Source organism: Camelus dromedarius, chromosome 27 (assembly GCF_036321535.1).
Source record: "Camelus dromedarius isolate mCamDro1 chromosome 27, mCamDro1.pat, whole genome shotgun sequence".
Lineage (NCBI taxonomy): Eukaryota > Metazoa > Chordata > Mammalia > Artiodactyla > Camelidae > Camelus > Camelus dromedarius.
Genome location: NC_087462.1, coordinates 17,253,988 through 17,276,234, shown reverse-complemented (window position 1 = coordinate 17,276,234; position 22,247 = coordinate 17,253,988). Strand labels below are relative to the sequence as shown.

Genomic DNA, 22,247 nt, shown 5'->3' with positions numbered 1-22,247 from the left:
TCTTTTCAGACGTCTAGTTGTTAGAGATAAAGAACCAAATGTTCTGTTGGTAGTTGACAAATTTCTTTTACTTTTTTTTGTATTCACATGATTGTAAAAAAGCTAACAATGCCAGTGGCCACTTCGGTAAAAACACACAGTGTTCAAACCTAAGGAGGATCACATTCTCTGGACAGGCTTTATCCCCAGGATATCGAAGCCCTTGGCCATGACAGCAGCCACTGCTTCACACAGCAGCAAACGCCATGTGTTCACCTTCAGGACTTCTCCTGACAAGACAGAAACCAGAAGGCGGTAGTTAATTTTTCTCTTTGCAAATCGCTATTAAGTTATGTGTTACTTCTGGAATTCACTGAGAAGGGACAGCCCTACTCAGAGATGTTTGGGGCTTTAACTAGAATCATCTTTACCTTAAACTATGAGGAGAGACCATCTAAGAGATAAAGGTGTTCAGTTCAGGAAATCTGTTTTTAACTGATAATAAAAGAAATACAAGGCATGCACTGATTAGATTATAATTTTATCTTTCGTTTTGAAATTTGGAGTTCTTTCCTAAGCCTCATGGTCTAAACTAACTATGAACTTTAACACCATAATGGTCAGATTTTTCCCTAACGATGTTTTAGTCCTTAGGCATGACTAAAACGCCTGCTTGCCCTGTAACACATTAATTCAGCCTACTTCATTAACTATGTAACATGAGAGAGCAAAAAGCCTAAGCAAAGGTATTTTTCCCCCCAAGGGTAGTTTTCATTATCAAGAACCCCAAAGACTCACTCTGGGACCCTCAGTCACACTGCTTCTGTCAGAAACATCCTGTTACTAGGGGCCTTCCAATTTTCTATGGCACCTTTAATTCCAGCCCACGTGCCCAAGGGTGGGAAAACTGGTCTGTTCCAGAATGGGAAGAACTCCATTTAGGCTTTTATTAGCGCTAGCTCAATTTCGTGTGTCATATATGATATGGATTACTGGGTAATCGTTGGGAGGAAATGTAGGGGGAGGGTGTTTCCATAAATAAAACAAACTGAAAGTCACCCACATTCAACGCAAATAAATGACACGTCGGTGCCCAATCCCCAGTATGACTACTGGATGAGCCACTTACCAGTTTGTCGATCCTTCTCCACACAATAGCAGCTATCGTAGAATTCTGTGAAAGTAGTTGCCAACTCATAGATATAATCACAGAGTGTGTGGAGAAGTAAGTCATCTAAAATCTTCTGCAGGACCTCAGGGAACCGCAAAATGCACCGGCCTAGCTTCCACTCCTTCTCGTGGTCCAAAATGATCTTGGTCTCTCGGGCAGCTTTCCGGAGCATTTCTTCATCAATACTGGCCAGACGTGCAATAGACCTGAAATATTAGGCAACAGCCATCAATTCCCCTTTGCTATGCTCTTCTCCATTGAAAACATGTAACAAGAAATGACTGACAGAGGGGGGAGGTTATAGTTATAGCTCAATGGTTGTGCATGTGCTTAGTATGCACAGGGGCCTGGGTTCAATCCCCAGTACCTCCATTTAAAACAAAGTAGTAATGTCTGAAGTTTGTGTTGCTTACTGTACAGGAACCATACCACAATAAAAGTATTACAATAAAAATACAAGGTCATGATCAGTGCGTTAAGTCTTAAAATCTGGTAGTAAGAGGACTCTAACTCCCCAAATTTATCCTACCATTTTGACAATTCTAGTTCACCTGCCTTCCCATAGTAATTTTAGAAACAGTAAGAATGTCGCTACCTCTAGATTTTTTTTGTGGATGTTCTTTATAGGCTTAAGGAAGCTCCCTTCTATTCTCAGTTGGCTGAAAATTTTTATCATGAATGATGCTATATTTTGTTAAATGATTTTTCTGCATCGATTGACATGAGCATTTTTTTTTCAGGTTGTTAATATGGTAGATAAAATTGACTGATCTGCAAATATTGAATCAGGCTTAGACTCCCTGGAAAAATCTTGTTTGATAATCATGTATTATTTTTACATACTGCGAGATTTGCTCTGCTAATATTTTGTTGAGTTTTTGTGTTTATGTACATGAGGGATTTTTTTTGGTATTATCTTTGTCTGGTTTTCCTTTCAGATTAATACCTGCCTCATAATACAAGAACTGTTCATTTCTCTGTCGGCTAGAGAAGACTGTCTAGAATTGGTATTATTTCTCCTTAATGTGTTTGGTAGAATTCACCAGTGTATCTGTCTGGACCTGGAGGCGCCTTCCTTTTTTTGTGTGTGTGTATACAAGCATACATCTGTATTTTCAGCATGCTATTTGTATCTGTTTTACTAAAGAGTTACTATAGTCAACAGAAGAAAAGTCAATAGATACATCAGAACTGTAATGTGTATCTTAAAATTTACATGGAAGGTAGAAAATGGAAACTTCTTTTTCGAGAAGTTTTAAGATGTAAATTTATTTATAATTTAATTATAATTTAATTTATATTATAATTAGTAATTATAACAAAAGACAGTGGGTTATCTATGTCATGTTGGGTGAGTTTTGGTGCTTGTGGTTTCTGAGGAATAAGTCAGTTTCAACTAAGTCACAGAATGCATGTTCTACAGAACAGAGCCCTTTACCACCCTTTTAACAAACACTTGTGAGCTCTGTAATGCTGCCTGTTTTCATTCCTGATTAGTAAATTACATTTTTTTGTCTTGATAAAGATGTATCAACTTTATTGATCTTAAAAAAAAAAAAAAGAGCTTTTGTCTGATTTTATTGTTTTTCTGCTTTAAAATTTCATTGATTTCTGCCCTTTTTTACATTCTTTCTTCTCCTTGTTTGGGTGCATTTTTCTTTTCTTTTTTTTAGTTGCTTAAGATGGGAACTTAGATTACTGATTTGAGATCTTCCTTTTCTAATTTTTAAATAGTTCATACTGTGAATTCTTCTCTACGAACTACTTTAACTACACATCTGACAAATTTTGATAAACTGTATTTTTATTTTTGCTCAGTTCAAAATATTGCTTTAATTACTCCAGGACTACTTCTTTGACCATGACCATGGATTGTTTAGAAGCACAGTGTTTAATTTTCAACTGTTTAGATGGTCACCTATAAACTTTGCTATTAAGTTCTAGTTTAATTTATTATGATGAAAGAACAAACTTTGTGTGATTTCAAGTATTTTGAATTTTTCAGTTTTTTGTACCCCAAGATATGCACTATCTTGGTGGATGTTCTGTGTCCACTTGAATATGTATTCTGTTATTGGTTAGACAGTTCTATGAATGTAAAAATAATAATAGTAAAACTAAAATAAATAAACCTAGTTACCCCCCCACCAAAAAAAAGACATAACTGATTAAGACTAGAAGTTATCATCCTTTGATTAAAAATAAAAACAACGCTGTCCCCACAATCACCTTATTCTGGTGAAGGCGTACAGCAAGTAAGCGGCTGTATTTCCTCTGTCATCCAGCATTTTGTCAAAGGAGAAGATGTAGTCATTCAACCGGTTATGGGAAAGATCAGCATATTTGATGCAGCCATAAGCAACAGATGTCTGAGCAGCTTTCAGTTCCTCCGTGGTTAAGACCTTTGGGAAAAACACGTAACTCGTAAGTTAACTGATCACTGCTTTGCCCTGCTGTCTCACAGGCAAAAGCTGGCGGTAAGGAACATCTAATGGTGCTCTTTAACCAGTAAACCTTAGTCAACATCGACACTGAGGTAGAAAAATGTGGACCAATCTACAAAGAGAATAATGAAAATACAATTTATCAGCTCTGCGTAACAAAGAATGTTTCCACAAGAAACCTGATTTGTAAATTATGACATGTCATCTTTTGTGGGGGGAGGGGGCAATTTTTTTTTTTTTAATTTTGATGGAGGTACTGGGGATTGAACCCAGGACTTCGTGCATGCTAAGTACACACTGTACCACTGAACTATACCCTCCCCCCTCAATGACGTGTCAGCTTGAACACTTTTTCCCCAGTGTATTTATTCAGCAGATGTGAGACTGAAAGCACCAATTATTAGTTTCTGTCTGCTTCGTTCCATAAAGATTCTGAGGTAGCTTCCAGGAAACACAGTAAAATAAAAACAGAAAATTAGGGTGAGGTAATTAATTGGAATCAAAACAGGGTTTCAAGAGTTGGAGGAAGAAATCATATATACTGTTTTGCTAAATCTGGTCATGTGTTCTGAAGCACTATTAGGCCACAGTAAGTAGGTAAGGACTTCTGTGCTGGACATGATGCAGTAGCTTGAAGTAGACTAACCCTTCCACCACCAGCAACCATTTAAAAGCTGAAGAAATCGTATGAAACAACACTTTGAAGCCACCAAAGAGCACCAACACAGGCAGAGACTGAGGGGCTACAACGTCTGGGAGCACAGACACGTCTGAGCTCCACGCCCACCTGGCTTCTCCCGGGGGGGGCATTATGCCAAATCACTGTGTGGTGGCTGGGGTGGGGGGTGGGGGGCAGACAAACCCCAAGCAGTAAAAAGTGGTTTTAACTGAGGTAAGAAGGCAGAGTTGAGAATGTGGGCTTGCCAAAAAAGCGAGGACACAATCATCAAGAAGAGGGAAACTCGGGAGTGAAAAATTCTCCCATCGCTGGTTCAAAGCAGTGACAGGTGAACTGAGGTAACTATGCCACATTAATAAAGGAGGAAGAGGCCGTGGTTTTTGTAATGATAGCCAAGAACTGCTTTCACAATAAATACTCAACAATTCATGAAACAAACTGTGCAAAAGAATCTGAGTAATATAAGCCTGTCATAATTGGACTGACCACCTTTACTCCTTCCCAGGTCTCGCAATAAAAACAACAATGAAAAACCACACAACAAGGCGTGGTACACAATACACAAGTAAGTCCTTGGACTACCTTGTCTCTTTCCTTTTCCTTCAACTTGTCCATGGAGCGTTTTAGTCCTTCTTCCAGAAGGTCTATGAGGCGCACTGTTTCACCTGATCGTGTTTTAAACTTCTTCCTAATAAAATTAAACCATTTCAATTAAATTTCGAAACAGAGCTTCCAACTTAGACATCTTTGAAAATGAAGGTTTGACACTGCTTTATTTAGCAGACAACCAGGGAGGATGAAAAAAGAAAGCAGGCACTTTCAAGTGTCTTTCATCTGTAGCCCTCAACTCTCAAAGCGTTCTGTGCTTTAGGCTCCTAACAGCATTCTCTACATGTTCACCTTCAGTAAGTTCCCTCAAAGGGAAAGGAGGAGGACATTTGTTAATTTGTTCATTTCCCTGAACACACACAGCATCTTGAGCTACTTCATGCGGTTTTCAGAAACATTACCTGTATTTGTGTGATGGCAGTGTTTAAGGCTATGTCACCAAATCTAAAATGCCACAGATTTTAAGAGATACGGTGATCAAAACACTAAGCGACCCTAAGACACTATTAAATGTAGTATGTTAAAAATTTCTCTACATTCTCCCTAAAAGGCTACATTCTCTGACAGTGATAAGACACAGGTACAAAAGACTCAGCTGGGTACACCATTACAGCATATGTAGACCAAAGAAAATTGTATCAAATGAAATATAGCCTCTTTCAAAAAAAAAATCTGGGGGTCAGGCATGTCATTACCATCTTTAGAGTTGCCAGACTTACTTGTCTTCCCCTAGCACCACACCAAATCCAGCGTGAAACACTCGAGTCACCTCAGGATCATACCAACCAATCATCTGAGCGGCACCAAATATTGTCTGAAAGTGTAAAGACTACAAAGAAACAGAAAGAGAAAGTTACTTGCTAAACTTGCTAATTTAAAAAAATGATTCAAAGTTCTGCTTAGGAAAAAAGATAAAATTCAACTTACAAACCTTGTAAGTACAGTTACAAAAGCTCTTTTTTATTCCTTATAAATGAGAAAAGTAACACCTTTTCCAGTTTATGGAGGCAAGCTGGAAAGCTGGAAGTATTCAAGTTTGGCCAAATCCAAACCCTATTCTTTCTCTTATAAAATTTATAGGGTGTGTGTGTGTGTTGTGAGGGGGAGGTTTTCAATCCCCAGTACCTCCATTAAATTAAAAAAAAAAAAAAAAAACAACAACAACAACAACGAAACAAATTTGTAGGGTCGTCTAGTGCCAAATGGCTCACCATACTGTCTCACCTCCAATCAGACAATGTAGAACATATACAAATCTACAAACTCACCTGTCCACTGTCCACCACATAAATAATCATATCTGCTTTCTCCTCAAATAGTCTTTGTTTAATAGCAGCCAGGTCAGATGTGTCATAGGTATAACCTCCATCTGATTTTACTACGGTTAGAGGTACGGAACATCCTGGAACAAACACAACCTTTCTGCCATCATCCACTTGCACAAATCCTAGATGGGAAAAAAAGAAAACTTTATATATTAAACCTCATTTATAGTAACGTCAAAATGGGACAATCTGAGTATTAGGTAAATAACAAATAAAGGCAAATAACTTAAAAATATAAACGATATTAAACCACATTTATAATAATGCTAAAACAACATAGTTGTCACACCTGGAAGATGTTAAGAAACTCATTTATTATTCTGAAAATTGATAAAGAAAATAATCAAGCATGCTATTCAACCAGAGGAACTCACACCGCCTGAGGCAGAGTTCAACTTGCTACGGCAGCAATTCCAAGAGAAAGAAAGAGTTCATGTTTTTTATTGGCGTCCCAACTGGACTCTTTCTGTTTGTTTCTCAATAAACAAGAAAAGGGAGTGAAAGTAGGGAGAGAAACCTGAGTTGCAGAACATAAAATATGTATTAAACAAACGTAATGTAAAGACTTTTAAAACAAATACTCATGACTGAAAAAGAGTATCAATCAACTTAGGAAATTTGAACTCCGACTCATTATTTAATGATACTAAGAAACTATTAATTGTCATGAAGTGATTTGAGGGTGGGATGAAGGGCCTGTTGTTTCAGAGACAAACCAAAACAGTTACAGATGAAAACATTCGATGTAAGCAGTGTATATAGGAAGGTACAGACATAATAAAGTTGGCCTCTATCTATTTAACCTGGGTAACAAGCGCATGCAGTTGGGGGGGTCACTGTAATATTCCCTCCAGCTTTTGCTTGTTTGAAAATGTGTACGATACAGTTAAAAAAAAAAGGCAGAGTGCTTACCTCTATCTTCAAATTCTTTTACAACATCATTCATCCTGTCTTGATAGAAAGATTCTCCCCTCTCTATTAAAGAGATGTCCAATGCCTCATAGATCTTATTAAATTCTAGGGGGAAAAAGTTACCAAATAAAGAAAATGTATAATTTAAACAAATATGAAACATGCATCTTATCTTAAAAAAAGTTTATTACTTAACTGAAACATTTGGAAGGAAATTAATTACACTAAAACATATGATACAGAATATTATACATACTGCCATTTCGAAATTGTGGAAAGAATATAACAAGATACATATCAAAATTATTAACAGTGGGTGGGAATACAGATAATTTATTTCCTTTTTTCCTGTCTACATTTATTTTTTTCCTACAAGGAGCAAATACCTCTTGTGTAATTAAAAAAAAAATTACTCTTAGAAACTGTAAATGAGAAGGAAAAAAGAAAAGCCTTTTCTATCTGTAGATCAAATGTTTCCTGAATTTTCTTATGGTTTTCCCTAATTTGTACTGTTTATTGGTCTGTCTAGCCAGGCATTAGTGACACACGATTACCTACAGGTGCACTGTACACATTCTACTGCCAAGTGCAGCAAAACAGCCATCGTTTGCCTTTTCCAAAGATCAACTGCCTATTCTTGTCCATTTATCGTTCAAAGTGACCCCTCAAATTACATTGTCCAGTCTGAAAACTGAGAATTGTCTTACGATGACAAATAAATGTGGAGAACCACAGGACTCTGCATGACACTCAACTTAAACATTCGATTGCATCCTGTTGCCTACTTCCCCTCATTTTAGCCCTACACATTTCTGGATGGACTTATTCCTAAGTATTTTAAAGCTCTGGATGCTACTGTGAATAGCACCTTTTCTCTTTCTTTTCTACTTTCTTTCTTAACTAAATTTTCCTGGCTTTTAAGAAAGTTAAATTTTGCACCTGACTATCTTTATAAACTTTTTTTATAGTTACAATTTCAGAAAATATTTAAGGAAAAAAAAATCTGCTACTCCCTGAAATTTAACAAGTCATTCAAGGTCAATTATGAATACTCAAGAAACTATATGTAGTAGTTATTTGATGGATGAATGAACAAAGCCCAGAAGCTCACCTTGGCGGGAGACATCACAGATAAGGTTCCAAGCTTTCATGATGTCTGGGTTTTTACTCTGGAGCAAAACTACACACTGATACGCTCGCTTCTTAAATTCCTCCTCAGTATCAAATCTCTTCTTGGATTCCTGCATTTAAAAAGAAGGTAAGGTTTGTAAAGAGTCAGCCCCATATTACTAGATTAAAAAATTTGTTCATTTCTCAAACAAAAACAAAAAACACCCAAAAAACAAAAGCCCAGACCAAGCCCCCCAAAAAACCAGAGTCAGGAAGTAAAAGTTTAGAACATCAGAACAACAGAACAAGTGCTCTATCTCAACAATCAAGAGTATTGCTAAGAATGTGCCCTCCAAAACCCTATTACTTCTTCCGAAATAATGTTTCTTGAAAATATGAAATTTTCACAATACTAACTCTACCTTTCCAATTCACAGAAGCCTATTTCACAAATATGCTTGTTCCAGAGGAGTAATAATGAACAGCTAACAGATGGGCTGAATTTTCTGGGCTCTAATTACCATTTCGGATGTGGTTCTGGATGAGCAATTTTTTTTTAATGAAAAATAAAACTGTTTTAATTGTTTTCTGTTTTGTATCGTAGTACAGTCAGTTGACAATGTTTTGTCAATTTCTGATGTAGTTTTCTATTTTGAAAGCAACACATGCTTACTGAAAATTAAATTATTGTTAATCCCACTCCAAAACCAGCAATAACATTTTGATATAAATTCTAGACATTTCTTTGCAAACTCACATCTATGTTTTAATGAAAACTGGAAATATACGGCTTTTCTTTTACCTTGGTTTTAAAATTTAACAATGTGTTATAAACATTTTAATATGTTAATAGATGTATATTACTGTTAATATACTACTAGTATATAATATATATAATTAATATATATTAATAGATGCACAATATCATACATTAATAGACTGCATTAATAGATTTGCATTATATTCCGTGCACAGAATTCCAACAGATTATAACATTAGTTACCTCACCCATCTGATACCAATAAACAATTTTCCATTTTTTTAATTAGAAAATACATACCAAAAATTCAAAAAAACTCCAAAAACCCCAAAACAACGAAACAAAACCCCCTCAAAGTTCTTGGGACGCTGACTATCAAAGGAAAATACTTTTAAAAAGAAAAAAACCTACATGTGTGAAGTCATTTACAGAATAGACTAAAGCTCCCCAGAAACGGTGCGGGGAGAATCCAACAGGGTGCAATGTAAACTTCAGCCCACACAGCCGAGCCAGTGTGCAGTCACACAGTAACATGACAGAGTTCAATACAATGTTAGGTGGGCACAGTACAAGAATGATGACCCTGTAACCACAAACGATATAAACATTTGTATAAGGAGTAAAGGAGTCAAAGAATATTTACCACAGTGACTGATTTTAAATTACTGTTAATGGTAAAATTTGTCTTTTCAAAACTATTTATATATACTTAATAATGCTTTCAAACTATAAAAATCAGGGTAACAACAGCATCAAGAACTTTTAAATACTAAAATGTATTCTGATGAACAAACTCCTAAGTTCACTCAAGACTAGGCGATGTGATAGAATTAAATGTCTAACATACACCAATAAAGAAAGCAAACATGACGTGTTAAGGGACAGGGAGTTAAGTGACTTTTATTTAACCCCATAGTAGCTTCAAATATCATTTTAAACTCCCTGAGGAAAATGAATAATTATGATAAATGATAAACATACAAATAATAGAACAATAAATGGCATCAAACCTTATAAAAAGCCTGGAGATCCCCAATAGGAGGTGAAACTGTCAGGTAATCTGGAAATTTATCTTGCAGGTGAGCAATAAGCATGCCAAACTGGGTCCCCCAATCTCCTATGTGGTTTAGTCTATACAAAACACAAAACATAAAATCACTTAAAAATAATAAACATGGTTAGAGTAGAAGAATTACATTCCATTAGGAACCACTAACATTTAAGTGTCAGTACATCACATTTAGTAGTGTCTTATAAATTATCTTAGTGTAATTTAGACAATAGTTCTCAAATGTCAATGGAGACATTATTCAAAATGTCAATCCAACCATCTCTCACTCCTCACTGCTTTCATCTAATCTCAAACCACCAGGTCATCTCTTAACTGGATTATTAAAACAGTTTTCTAATTCATTACTATAGTTCTCCTTTCTTTGCCTGAGCTTCATAGAAACTAGAGTTATCTTTAATTAGATTACATGCCCTGCTAACTAATACTCTCCAATAGCTTCCCATTGCACTTAAGAATAAAATCCCAATTTCCTACCCTGGCCTACCAAGCCCAGCACAATCTGTCTTTTGCTTCCCTCTCCCACTAGAATATATACCCCTAGTACAGAAGGCACTCAAGAAATATTTGTGGAACAAATGGGGAAGCTTTCCCCCTGGTTCCACATCACCCTCCAACAAGTCAAAGAGTCATTAATCCAGAGGAGGGGCCAAGGACATAATTTAAATGCCTAATGGGTAATTATGAAGCAGAACCACGCTTATGAATCACTGACTTAGTCAAAGATTCTTTCTCAAGTGACATTTTCCCTCTTCTACAGACTCTCCAAAGAAAGGCAAGAGTACATACCGTAGCACGTTATAGCCTGCAAACTCAAAGAGGCGGGACATGCTCTCTCCTATGATGGTGGACCTGAGATGGCCCACGTGCATCTCTTTAGCTATGTTGGGAGAAGAAAAGTCAACTATAACCTGGGATAGATAATAAAAAGATTTTTTTTAAGGGGTATAAATATTTTATCCTGTTAACACATTCATTAATAAAATTAAACAATAAACTCAAGACAAACAGTAGCTTGGACTGTAATTCCAACTGTGTTAGGCTTTCTGATAAAACTTGTCCATTATTCACTGACAAAGAATCAAATCCATTTAAACAAGTTATCTATTCCCTTTTTCAGAGAGAATTTATAAGTATCAGGGGAACTCATGGAATGAAATGAAAAGAAAAATCACACAGGAAGGAAGACCCAGGGGAAAGGCTACTTCACGGCTATGTTCATGATATCAAAACATTAACGATTAAATCTCAATATAAAAAGGGAAAGCCATGCCTCGTTACAGCTAACACCATTCTAATGTATTATTCTAGCAACAGAAAATTGTACGTGTACCTTTTTGTTCTCTCCAATGGCAGGCAGTTGAACACCATTCACCAAGAGATTGGTCAACTGTTCTGATACAAAGCTCTTTCTTAAGTGAACATTAATAAAACCTAAAAAACAGAGAAGAGAAAAAAAATCAGGCAGCCTCCAATCTTGAGGACTGCTCACTCCCAAAGACTTTCTCAATTTCACTTATGTTGGCTCCAGAGTCCTAATCTGGCTCTGGCAAAACTTTTCAGGTTTCCCACACCACTTGGGACACTGGCTTCAGTTCTCCTGTAAGCTTCCTGTTTCAGCATCTATTTCAAACCTTTGCCACTCTCCTGAAAACTTCCTACTTAATTCAGGACCCCTTCTCTCTTAGAAAATGATCTGTTCACCTCTTAACAGAAAATAAGTGACCTTTTCACCACAGAATATCTGTCATTATCTCCTTTTTGCTGATGAAAAACTGAGTCACGGGGAGATAAAGTAACTCATTCAAGACCAGGTGGCTAAGTCTAGACTAAAATCTCACTCAGATTCCTAACTCTCAGTCCACAGTGCTTTTACGATCTTGTTCAGTATACAAGTTTTCACACTATGCTCATATTTTAAATGGTTTTCTTCTCCTATATCAAAATGACTCAGCATTAATACAACCACTTAAGGAAGATAACAGTATGTCATACCAGGACCAGCAATTTCAACTTTGTCCATATACTCATTGTCTGGGAGGTGTTTGATAATGTTTTCAGCAATTTCTCTTGGATTCACTTTCTGTTCCTTGGTTCTGAGCATCTATAACACATAAAACGATTCATTATACAACAGGTTTCAGCAAGTTACTTGGAAACGCACATCTGGCAAAGCAAGAGATGCATCTGACATAAAACCCATCAAAAGGCAGAAGAAGAGACCAGTGACCTTGTGAAGGATAAAGCATCAAGAATCCACAGCGCCAGGAAGAATACACAAGTGCCAAAAGCACAGGGTCTCCATTTGAAAATGAGTTGTCACAACCACCTAGAACTTTTTAATGAAGACTTTCAAAGTCTTTAGTTATAATGCCTGTTTCTGGGGTATTTACAATTCTGATTTTCAAATCATAAAGTAATTCTGACTTGAGAAATAAATAGCACCCTTATAAACTTAACCCCAATGCAGACACAAAAAAATTATTTAGAAAATATCTGGTCTCTTTAGATTAACCCTTTCAATTCAGCGATGAAAAGAAAGCAAAAAGTCCCAAACCAGGGGCAATAAACAAACATACTAGACAATATAGCTATCAAAAATGAGGAACTCCTCTGACTGAACATGAAATACACAAGCCCACCTCAAAGACCCATCTCCATCAAATATCTGATGGAAATGCTGGTTCTAAATGGCTAACTTTTAATCCCTCGATAGTAACACAGCAATCCGGGACACAAAAGGAGGGAAGTGCTAAAACAGAACAATACCAACTATTACCCTTAAATATTGAGAATATATTATACATAATTTAAATATTCAAATTCGTGCTTTTTAAAAATTAAAAACACACGTTCCCTTTTCTCAAGTTTTTCAGAACTGTGGAAAATGTTTTCACGGAGGATACAACAATTTGCTATTATTTATGTAAACGGTAATACTTACAATGCTTAAGAAAATCAAATCACCAAGAATGCTGGTAATAATGATGCTAATAATGATATAACACCAATAATAATACCACAGTCACCTGAGAGATGCCCATAGCACTGTTACACTGATAGTCCCCAAACTTGGGCTGTTGACTTGGTGTCACTATTAGGGGAGGATTTTCCAAGTCTGGATAGGCAGCCTTAATGGCACAACCAAAGACCTCTTGTAAGCAACTATTGATGTTAATCATATTTTTAGTTGGTCTGCTCCTTTCTGCTTGAAGACTCTGTAAGAAAAGAATGGAAATGTTAATAAATTCTAAATTATCACACAAAAATTCCCCAAATATTTCAAGAAACTTTCAAATGTCTTGAGAAGAACCAAAAGATAACTAACACACACTCATAGTGTACCACTCTCATATCTGGGATATGCTGAGAAACACAACAGGGCAAGTCTATCCCACAGCATCTAAGACATAAGTGTGAAATGCCTCCAAGTACTTTCTACAGTTACTTTTTATCAGAATAGAAACCGGGACCAGGGAGTAAAAAGGGCTGACTGAATATTCCCAACTTCTCTAAAGCACTGAGAAAACAGTATAAAATCAATCCTAAATAACTTCATAGCAACTGCTGGAAGTGAAAGCTCTATGGACAAAAGCAATAGAAACATATTCTCTCCGTTAAAATGTATGAAGGGGGAGGGTATAGTTCAAGTGGTGGAGCGCATGCTTAGCATACGCAGGGTCCTGGGTTCAATCCCCAGTACCGCCTCTATAAATAGACCTAATTACATACCCCCCCCAAAATAAATAAATAGAAATAAAATGTATGACACAGGTCAAAAATACTGTTAATACTAATATATTAGAATAACAGGTTGTTTTGTCTCACTGCTAAATAATCTCATGTTGGACCATCCTACCTATTCCTGTTTCTTTGAAGTGTAGCATATTCACTTAAGATGGTGTCCAATTACCTCTATTACTGCACTTTTCATGTCTTCTCTGAATTATCTGTGTCTACCACTAGGCTTCTGATTGCAAGGAAAGCGTCTTATTCTCGGCTCTATCCCTGGCACCTACCATTGTACCTGCCACGTAGCAGGTCAAGAAATGATGACTGAGCACATACGCTCTTAATAGAACACAAATGAAAATGCTACCCGCACAATAATCACAATTTTAAATTGGTCAAATGTCAACGATGTGCTCTATGAATGGCAACAACAACGAAAGCTATTACCTGAGTAGTACTGAATGAACTGAGTACTACTGAGTGTCAAGAACTAAGTCAAAACAACAAGGTCCTACTGGATAGCACAGGGAACTATATTCAATACCCTGTAATGGCCTATCATGAAAAAGAATATGAAAAGGGGTATATATATATATATATATATATATATATATATATATATATATATGTGTGTGTGTGTGTGTGTGTGTGTATAAATGAATCACTATGCTGTACACCAGAAATTAACACAACACTGTAAATTGATTATAGTTCAATTAAAAAAAAAAAAAGAACAAGTGCTTTATTTATGTGCATTATCTTACTTCGTCTACACAACAGAAACTGAGTTTGTGACCATTACCATTTCCATGTGGGCCAGAGATTAAGTAACTCGCCAAGCATAACAAAGGCTAACCGGCAAGGTCAGGATTCAAGCTCAGTACTGCTGGAGCGGAGAACTCAAGCTCTGTGCTTCCTCATCACCCTCTCTGCCATACGCAAGAAATTCTACTATTCTTAAACTCACTAAAAAAACTGGTTTTTTAGTTAATCAATAATTGACTCCCTGTAGTGACACACTCAGAAAAGAGGAAGATACGCTTTTCACAATCTAAAGACTTCTAGTAACAAATACTAAAGTTATTTAGATATGTTCCCAAGACCTAAAACCTATTACAGATAAATCTCAATCTTTGTATTTTCAAAGGGAAGGGGTACCAGCACATACGTATGGATGTGTGTGTTTTTGTGTGTACATATGTACACACAAACATATGAATCCAATGTACTTGATTTCTGCACCATGCAACTGAGTATTTGATTATTATTAAACACTTTCCCCCAAACTGTTTCATATGTGCACGTCTTTTCTCCCTCAAAATGGTAAGTTCCATGAGGTTAAAAATATTACATATGGTAAAAGCACCTCTGCTATAACGCAATATAAGCAATCTGAAACACTTTACATTATGTAAAAAATTACCTTTTAAAAAAAGTTTATGAGAAAATTAGCATCAGAAGCAGATCATTCAAAATCTACGATTCTGTAACAAGAGTACCATCATATAGCAATCTTAACATTGCCACTGTTGAGAAATATCTAATTCTTAGTAAGTACTAAATAAATATAAGAGTTAATCTTGAAAAAGGAAAACAAGGACAGCTCAATGGGAGGGAGCATACGGAAGGGTTGAAGCTGCTGAGTTAATGAAACCGGCAGTAAAAGGCCTCAGAGACAGCCATCCAACGTGGGGTTCTAAGTCAGAGCATGAGGCCAAAGTGAGCCTGAGGAAGGCGGGGATCAGTGGGCATCCCACACAGTCCTTCATTCTTCTGTGGTGTGCTGTCTCCTGTCGTTTGTGTACCTCGTGTTCAGTGCTGTTACTCAGCAGGGTGAAGTGCCTTCGAGAGAACCAATGCGCCCACCACATTTCACTGACAGAATTCTCCTATTTACACGTTAGAATGAATTTCCATTATGAAAACATGTATTAGAATGCACTGTACTTCCTTTTGTATCTTTCCCCTCTTAGCCTCTGGCACATATTAGACACTTAATAATACTTGTGAATTGAAATAAATACATTAGGGAAATGAGTATAAATGAGTGCATAATAAATGAGGTAACCAGAAAGGTGAGACATCTGGGGGGGAAATTCCACTGAAAAGGAATCTTGTGATTTTAGAAGACTCAAAGATGAAGCTATTTCAAGCAGAACAGATCACAGCAAATACAGACTTGATGGGAGTGGGGCAGGCAGAGCCTCAGATGAATAAATGGGGTCAGCTTTGGAAAAATGGTATAATGCCAGTGCAGCCTGGCTGAAAGTAGCACGCACACAGGAGGACAATTACGGGGTGAGGTCACCCTCTAGGATGTGTCATTAGCAGACCTGAAAGGCAGGCTGAAAAATTAAAACCCCAACTGAAGCAAGCTCCACTTTTTGACAAAACTGATGAACGCTGTTAGATTATTAAGTCATTAAAAAATGACAGGACAGCATAAGCTTCATGGAAAAAATCGCTCTGAAATACTAGGTAAAAAAAAAAAATCACAAACATGACATTGTAAAATATAAAAATAAAATTGTACAATAAAACCAATTTAGGGCAGAAAAGGGCTATAGGTGTATTTGAAAATATTTCACTCTGACAGAGGCGATTATTTAAGACTGAGCTGGCCAAAACACGTAGCATGATGAAACATTTCAAACGGCCCTGGAAGGACACCAGCAACTTCTCCATTACTTGTCCAATAACTTAGTCCTAACTTGTCTAATGCAAGGAAAAAGGACAGGGTTTCTTTACCCCTTTTCCAAATTCCTCAGGGTATACTTTCAGAATCTTCGATAACAATCATTTAGAAAAAGACATAACAATTCAAATTGTAGAATGAAACCAGAACTCAGAGGACCCACCTTTTGAAGGATATTCAGGCGATACTTTAATTTTAAATTTTCTTCCCGCAACTGCTCCAAACTTGAAGAAGCTTCTAAACAGTTGCAGTTTTTCAACCGATCGATTTCAGCAGTCAGAAACTTAATCTCTTTCTCCTGCGAAAGAAAAGCCACTTTGCTCAGTCCACCCTGATTGATGGCTCCTGTGATGTGGTATGTTGTCCCATAAACTTACTGCCTCATTTCCCCTCCTCTCCACCTGGGCATAGCACAGGTGATGGGCGGGATGGACTTTTCCTTTAATCGGTGAATTTTCTTCCTAGAGGTTTTTGATAACTTTAGGATATTACCTTTAATAAGAAAAAATTAAGCATGTGTGTTGAGGGAGAGGAACAGGAGTGTTAAGCATGCAGTGAGATAAGCCTCAGATCACTGGTTTCTTTCTTTGGCTCAAGTGCCTGCCCGTTTTGCCCTTTCTGAGACAAAAGGATTTTCCCATTTTTCCCTCTCTTTTCGGCGTCTTAGGTCCTAGACCAGAACTTTCACTCTAACACCTGAAACTAAAGACATGCCAATTCAAAAGAAAACAAAGCTTCCACCCTAACTGCATTGCTAAAGGAGAGATTCCTCTCTGGAAATGTCAGAATGTTTACCTGGACGTAACTACAGCCCAAAAATATTGACATAAATGAGCATACATTATGTTCCAGGCACTGAGCTAAACACTTTTTATAAATTACCTCTATTATTCTTATCACAGCCCAGTGAGAGGGTACATCCCCATACTGACAAAGACCATATGACTCAGAAAAGTAAAGAACTTGCCAATTTACTAGACCAACTTGCGACTGATTGAGCATAAATAAGTTTCTTTGACGAGAGTACTTAAACTACTTTCCCATCACCCCTCCCACCGCTCCCTGCCGGGGCCTAGAGGGTAATGGAACTGTCACTGACAAGCTACGACAGTTCTTTCCCCACGAATACTGAAGGCGAGAGGGCAAACTCCTGTCTGATAATGAACCACTCCATACGGGCTTTTCAGGATTCCTCTGGCTCAGTATCATGGAGAGAACGGTGGCTGAGCTGCAAACAGGACCCAGGGCTCCCGCTTTTAGCCCACTTTCCTCTCTGCCTGTCCCCAGAGAGTGCGCGTGTGTTCGGGGGAGGACTGGCACTGGTCGAGGGGCGGTACTCAACACGCCAGGCTCCAGCCCCCCGGGAGATGGTGGCTTGGGGAGGCCAGGGAGAGCGGGGGGGGGGGGCCCTCCACCCCGCTTAACGACAGTGTCACTCAGGGCTGGGAACCACGGGTTCTTCCTCTCCCACCTCCGGGAGAACGCTCCTGGGGTGGGGCATGAGCTTCCGCGGCAGCTCCGGCCCGGGTCTCGGGACACCGCTGCCCGTGTCGGCGTGGAGCAGGCCGATCCTCGCCTCGCTGCCGCCGCCCCTTCGCTGCCCCGCCGGGAGCTGGGGCCTGGTCCCTCCCCTCCAAACTTTCCCACCGGTCCCATGCGGCCCTACCTGCTGTAGCAGCCGCGCGGAGCAATGAGCAACTAACCCGTCCATCCTCTCGTCAGCGCCTTCGCGACCAAGTCACAGGAAGCGGAAACGCAAGCCCCGTCCGGAAGCAGAACCTCTTCCGTTCCCGCTCCGCTCCGCCCCGCCCCGCGGTCTCCTGGCTGACTGGGTGTCAACGCCTCTGCTGCCCCCTAGTGGAATCCAGGAGACACTGCGGGGAGAACCCACGGGGAATTTTCTGCCAGGTTGGGGGGCTGTACCCTTTGTAGTCTGATGTTGGGGGAGGGGAGGGGGTTTGAGGGGAATGGGACCAGAGCTGCTCTGTAACTGAACTGACTTGGACAGAGGCACTTACTTAAAGCCTCTGTCTCTCAAGGGCTTCAGTTCACTCCTCCGTCAAATGGGAACAAAACTAACAAAATCCATTCATTTATTCAATAGCATTTATTATGCACATTAATGTAATGTCGGCACTATTCCAGGAGCTGGAATACAAGCTGGAAACAAGTCAGACAAGGTCCCCGCTTTCATGGAGGTTACATTTTAGAGTGAATAGATATACTAGATGAAATCGTAAATAACAATCTCAGTTAAAGTGCCAGGAAGATAAAGAGATAGTGACTTGGATCAGGGAAGACATCTCTGAGCAGGTACTGATGCAGGAAAAATGTGGGGTGAGAGGACGGCCAGGTCTCAGTTTAGTTCCTGGGATGCGCCCCACCAAGGGTGGGTCCTTGGCTTCACGCAGGAAAGAATTCAAGAGGAAGGCACAGTTGAGTAAAGGTGGATTTATTCAGAGAGATACATACTCCATAGACAGAGTGCAGGCTGTTTCAGAAGGCAAGAGAAAGGCCATGAGGTGTGGGGGTTGGGTGGTCGGTTTAAAGTCAAAATAGTTACACACTCCATAGACAGGAGTGCCGGGCTGCATTGCTCAGAAGGGAGAGTGGCCACAAGGCGTGGTGTTGCTAGCTTGGTAACTTCACATGCTAACAAGTGACAGGATTATTCTAACTACTTTGGGGAAGGAGGTGGGACTCCCAGGAATTGGGCCATCACCCATCCTTTGACCTTTTATGGTCAGCCTTAAAACTGTCCTAGCACCTGTGGGAGTGTTTAGCATGCTACTGTATTTCAATGAACGTATATTGAAGCTCAAGGTCTCCTGGGAGTTGAACCTTCCACCATCTTGCTGCTAACTGCTGTGTCACTCTTTTAATGGCCATGCCCCGCCCCCTTCCCTCCTGTCTCAGTACCACTGGAGATAAAATTCTAAACAGCTAACCTAGGATGCAAGTTCTCAGGAGACAAGGACCTTAACTGTCTTTTTGACTCTTCCCTATGCCCCCAGTCCTTAGAGCAATGGTCTCTAAACTTTTTTGCTTCTATGGCTCATAAAAGAATTTTTAAAATGCATACCCTAGTGTAGCCTTTTTAAAAGTTGACATCTGAAAGCTCTTGCCACAAATTTAAATAGCGGTAATGAACGATTTTCTGGCATGCTGTTTCTTTTTAAGTGCTCTTAATGTATTTTCATCAAAACTGCGGAGCTGCAAATTTAGCTCATCCAATTTATGGGAAATATTTGCCATATTAATTAATTGGCAAAGCCAGTTCTCTTTGTCAAGTCAAATAATTCATATCATAGTTACTTAATTTTTTTTTATTCTTAAAGTTTGCCTTTATTTTTATTTTTCAACCAAACACAAGTGTTAATATATGTCCCTGTGACACCTTTTTATTTCTCTAAGGAGGATGGAGGGAAGGATGATGAGTTGGTGGATGGATAAATCAAGGGACAGACAGGTGTTCACCTTCAAAATAAAGCAGGAAAAAGGGCCATCTTCCCAGTAAGTTTCCTTTGCTTGGTGCTGAGTTTCCCTCAGAAGTTGTTTGAATTGTAGGAGAGGTCATGAGAGTGGGGCCTGATCTAATATGTTCAGTGTCCTTTCTCAAATCAACTCGTAACGGGAAGGCTGACGATCACTACACAGCAGCATGTAAATGTGACACTCCTGTTTTAAACTACACAAAAAATAATGATGTAACTATCAAAAAATAGCTGGTGTTGCCGAGGAGAAAGGGGAAAGTATGTGTCACAATCTCATCTTTATGGGAGGGAGTGGACGGATCTTGCCTGCTGACGTTGAATGAGGACTAAAGGTCAACTATTTAAGAGGAAACCACCAGATTAACAATTATCAATTGTAGATTCCAGAGGCTGGGAGTGTCTTATTTTATATCTTATGTCTTTCTGCGGCACTTGAGATTTTTTTTTTAACCATGTGCATTAATTATATAGTAATTGAAAACAAATTCTAAATTGACAAGAATGGGGCACCAAGCTCCCGTACTGAGGCTCTAGGTGAGGGCAGGCCCCCGTTCTTATCCTCCTGCACACAATGCAAACTGCCCTAAGCACAGAGTGACTCCCAGAGCTGGTGGGGAGGCCACCCAGGGTCCTACGGTCCCTGGTCCTCATCATTCCCACTTGTCCAACATCTGGGCCCAGTGTCACACCAGCCTGGGTCTCGATACTAAGGCATTTTACTGCTTGTAAAAGCAAGAGACTGTTAGCAATAGAAATGTCCATCAATTAGTTCATGGTACATTCATTCAGTGGAATACTACACGGCTGTTAAAGGGGTGAAATAGCTTACAGATACCAAGAACCATTCTAGATATATTAACTCAATCTTTACCAAATATGCTTCCATCATCACTATTTTTGCCATTTCTTTGTGCCACTGTGTTAATTATGTGATCTTTGTTCTTTAAATTGATTCATTTTTAAAACTTAAAATACTTCTCCTCTTCCTAAGCAGTAATATAGCTGTGAATTCATGAGTCTGATGGCCCTGTCAAAATAAATATATGATTATAATTGTTTAAAGCTTCATGTAGGTACTCCCTAACATTTTCTTCTATACTTTGGGAAATGCTGCATCAAATCATTGGTTGTCAAGACAGCTTATCAAGGGGGTTGGCAATTTCCCAGGTTCGTGTTGTTACTTAGCAGGACTGGAATTAGAACTTTGGTCTTAGACTGATTCATTCCCTGAACAATTGTTTGAGGGTCTGCCCTGTCCTCAGGGACTGCTCTGGCCTTTGGGCTAAAATGGTGTACAAGACAGGTATGATGCTTGCCCTTCTGGTTCCAACATCATCTGCCTGATCAGAGAACCAAAACCAAAAACTCAAATATGCAAATGCAGGTGGTAAAACATACTATAATTCCAAGCTTACATCATTTTACTTCTGATTAGCTTCATGTCCATTTATGGTTAGTTGTAAATGTGTGACTTACCACGTTCTCCTAAATGAATGTACTCAGTCCCAAGTGCCCTGGGGGAAGCCTTATTAGTGGTGTAGGACAAACTTTTAAGTTCAGTTATTTCCAGAAGCATCTAGAATATAACAAGAATATACTTTCTCCTAGAATATAACAACTTCCCCACTATTCATTCATTAACAGCTTACGTCTGCTCAGTGCCTAACGTGTATTATCTCCTTGAATCTGCACACCACTTAACGAAGCCGACAAACATGCTGAGAAGAAATGACCAAGAGGCACTTTTACAGTTTTACGTGGAGCTCTGACAATGCACTTTAAAAATGTAGGCAGCAATTTATCTACAGACACTGTCATACATGTGTGAAAGGATGGATGGACAAAGAGAGCAATGAGACACTGTAAAAGCAAGAGAATGGCGACAACATAAATGTCCCTCAATTAACTTACGGTACAGCAGCCATCAGGCGGAATACTACATGGGTGTTAAAAAGAATGAAACAGCTTACACATATCTTATTAAGTGAAAAAAGGCAAGGTGCATGGCGCTTTCTAGAGTCTACACTTTCAAGTGGAAAAAAAAGAATGTGCATGTAAGATTGTATATGCATTGGCTACCTCTGGAAAGACTTGGAGGAAACTGTCAATAAACAGGGTATCTTTGGGGAAGGAACTAGCTGGTGGGGACAGAAGTGTGAAGGAGACTTATTTGTCACTGTAGGGCGATGTCTTAAGAGCACCCTCTGGGCTTAGTCCCAGTTCTACCACTTACCAGCTGTGTGAGGTTGGATAAGTAACTTAACCTCT

General features: G+C 38.8%; 1 protein-coding gene across 1 annotated transcript; it reads right to left on the bottom strand.

Moving 5' to 3' along the window:
* Positions 1-41: 41 nt before the first annotated feature.
* RARS1 (arginyl-tRNA synthetase 1) lies at positions 42-18,230 on the bottom strand. Its single transcript, XM_010980449.3, has 15 exons — positions 18,152-18,230; positions 16,649-16,783; positions 13,088-13,276; positions 12,054-12,162; positions 11,392-11,492; positions 10,848-10,969; positions 10,000-10,120; positions 8,231-8,360; positions 7,120-7,224; positions 6,151-6,329; positions 5,602-5,711; positions 4,856-4,961; positions 3,380-3,552; positions 1,109-1,356; positions 42-269 (listed from the first exon to the last, which is right to left on the bottom strand). Exons 1-15 carry the CDS (start codon positions 18,194-18,196, stop codon positions 160-162), a joined length of 1,983 nt encoding a protein of 660 aa, XP_010978751.1. The 5' UTR covers positions 18,197-18,230; the 3' UTR covers positions 42-159.
* Positions 18,231-22,247: the final 4,017 nt, after the last annotated feature.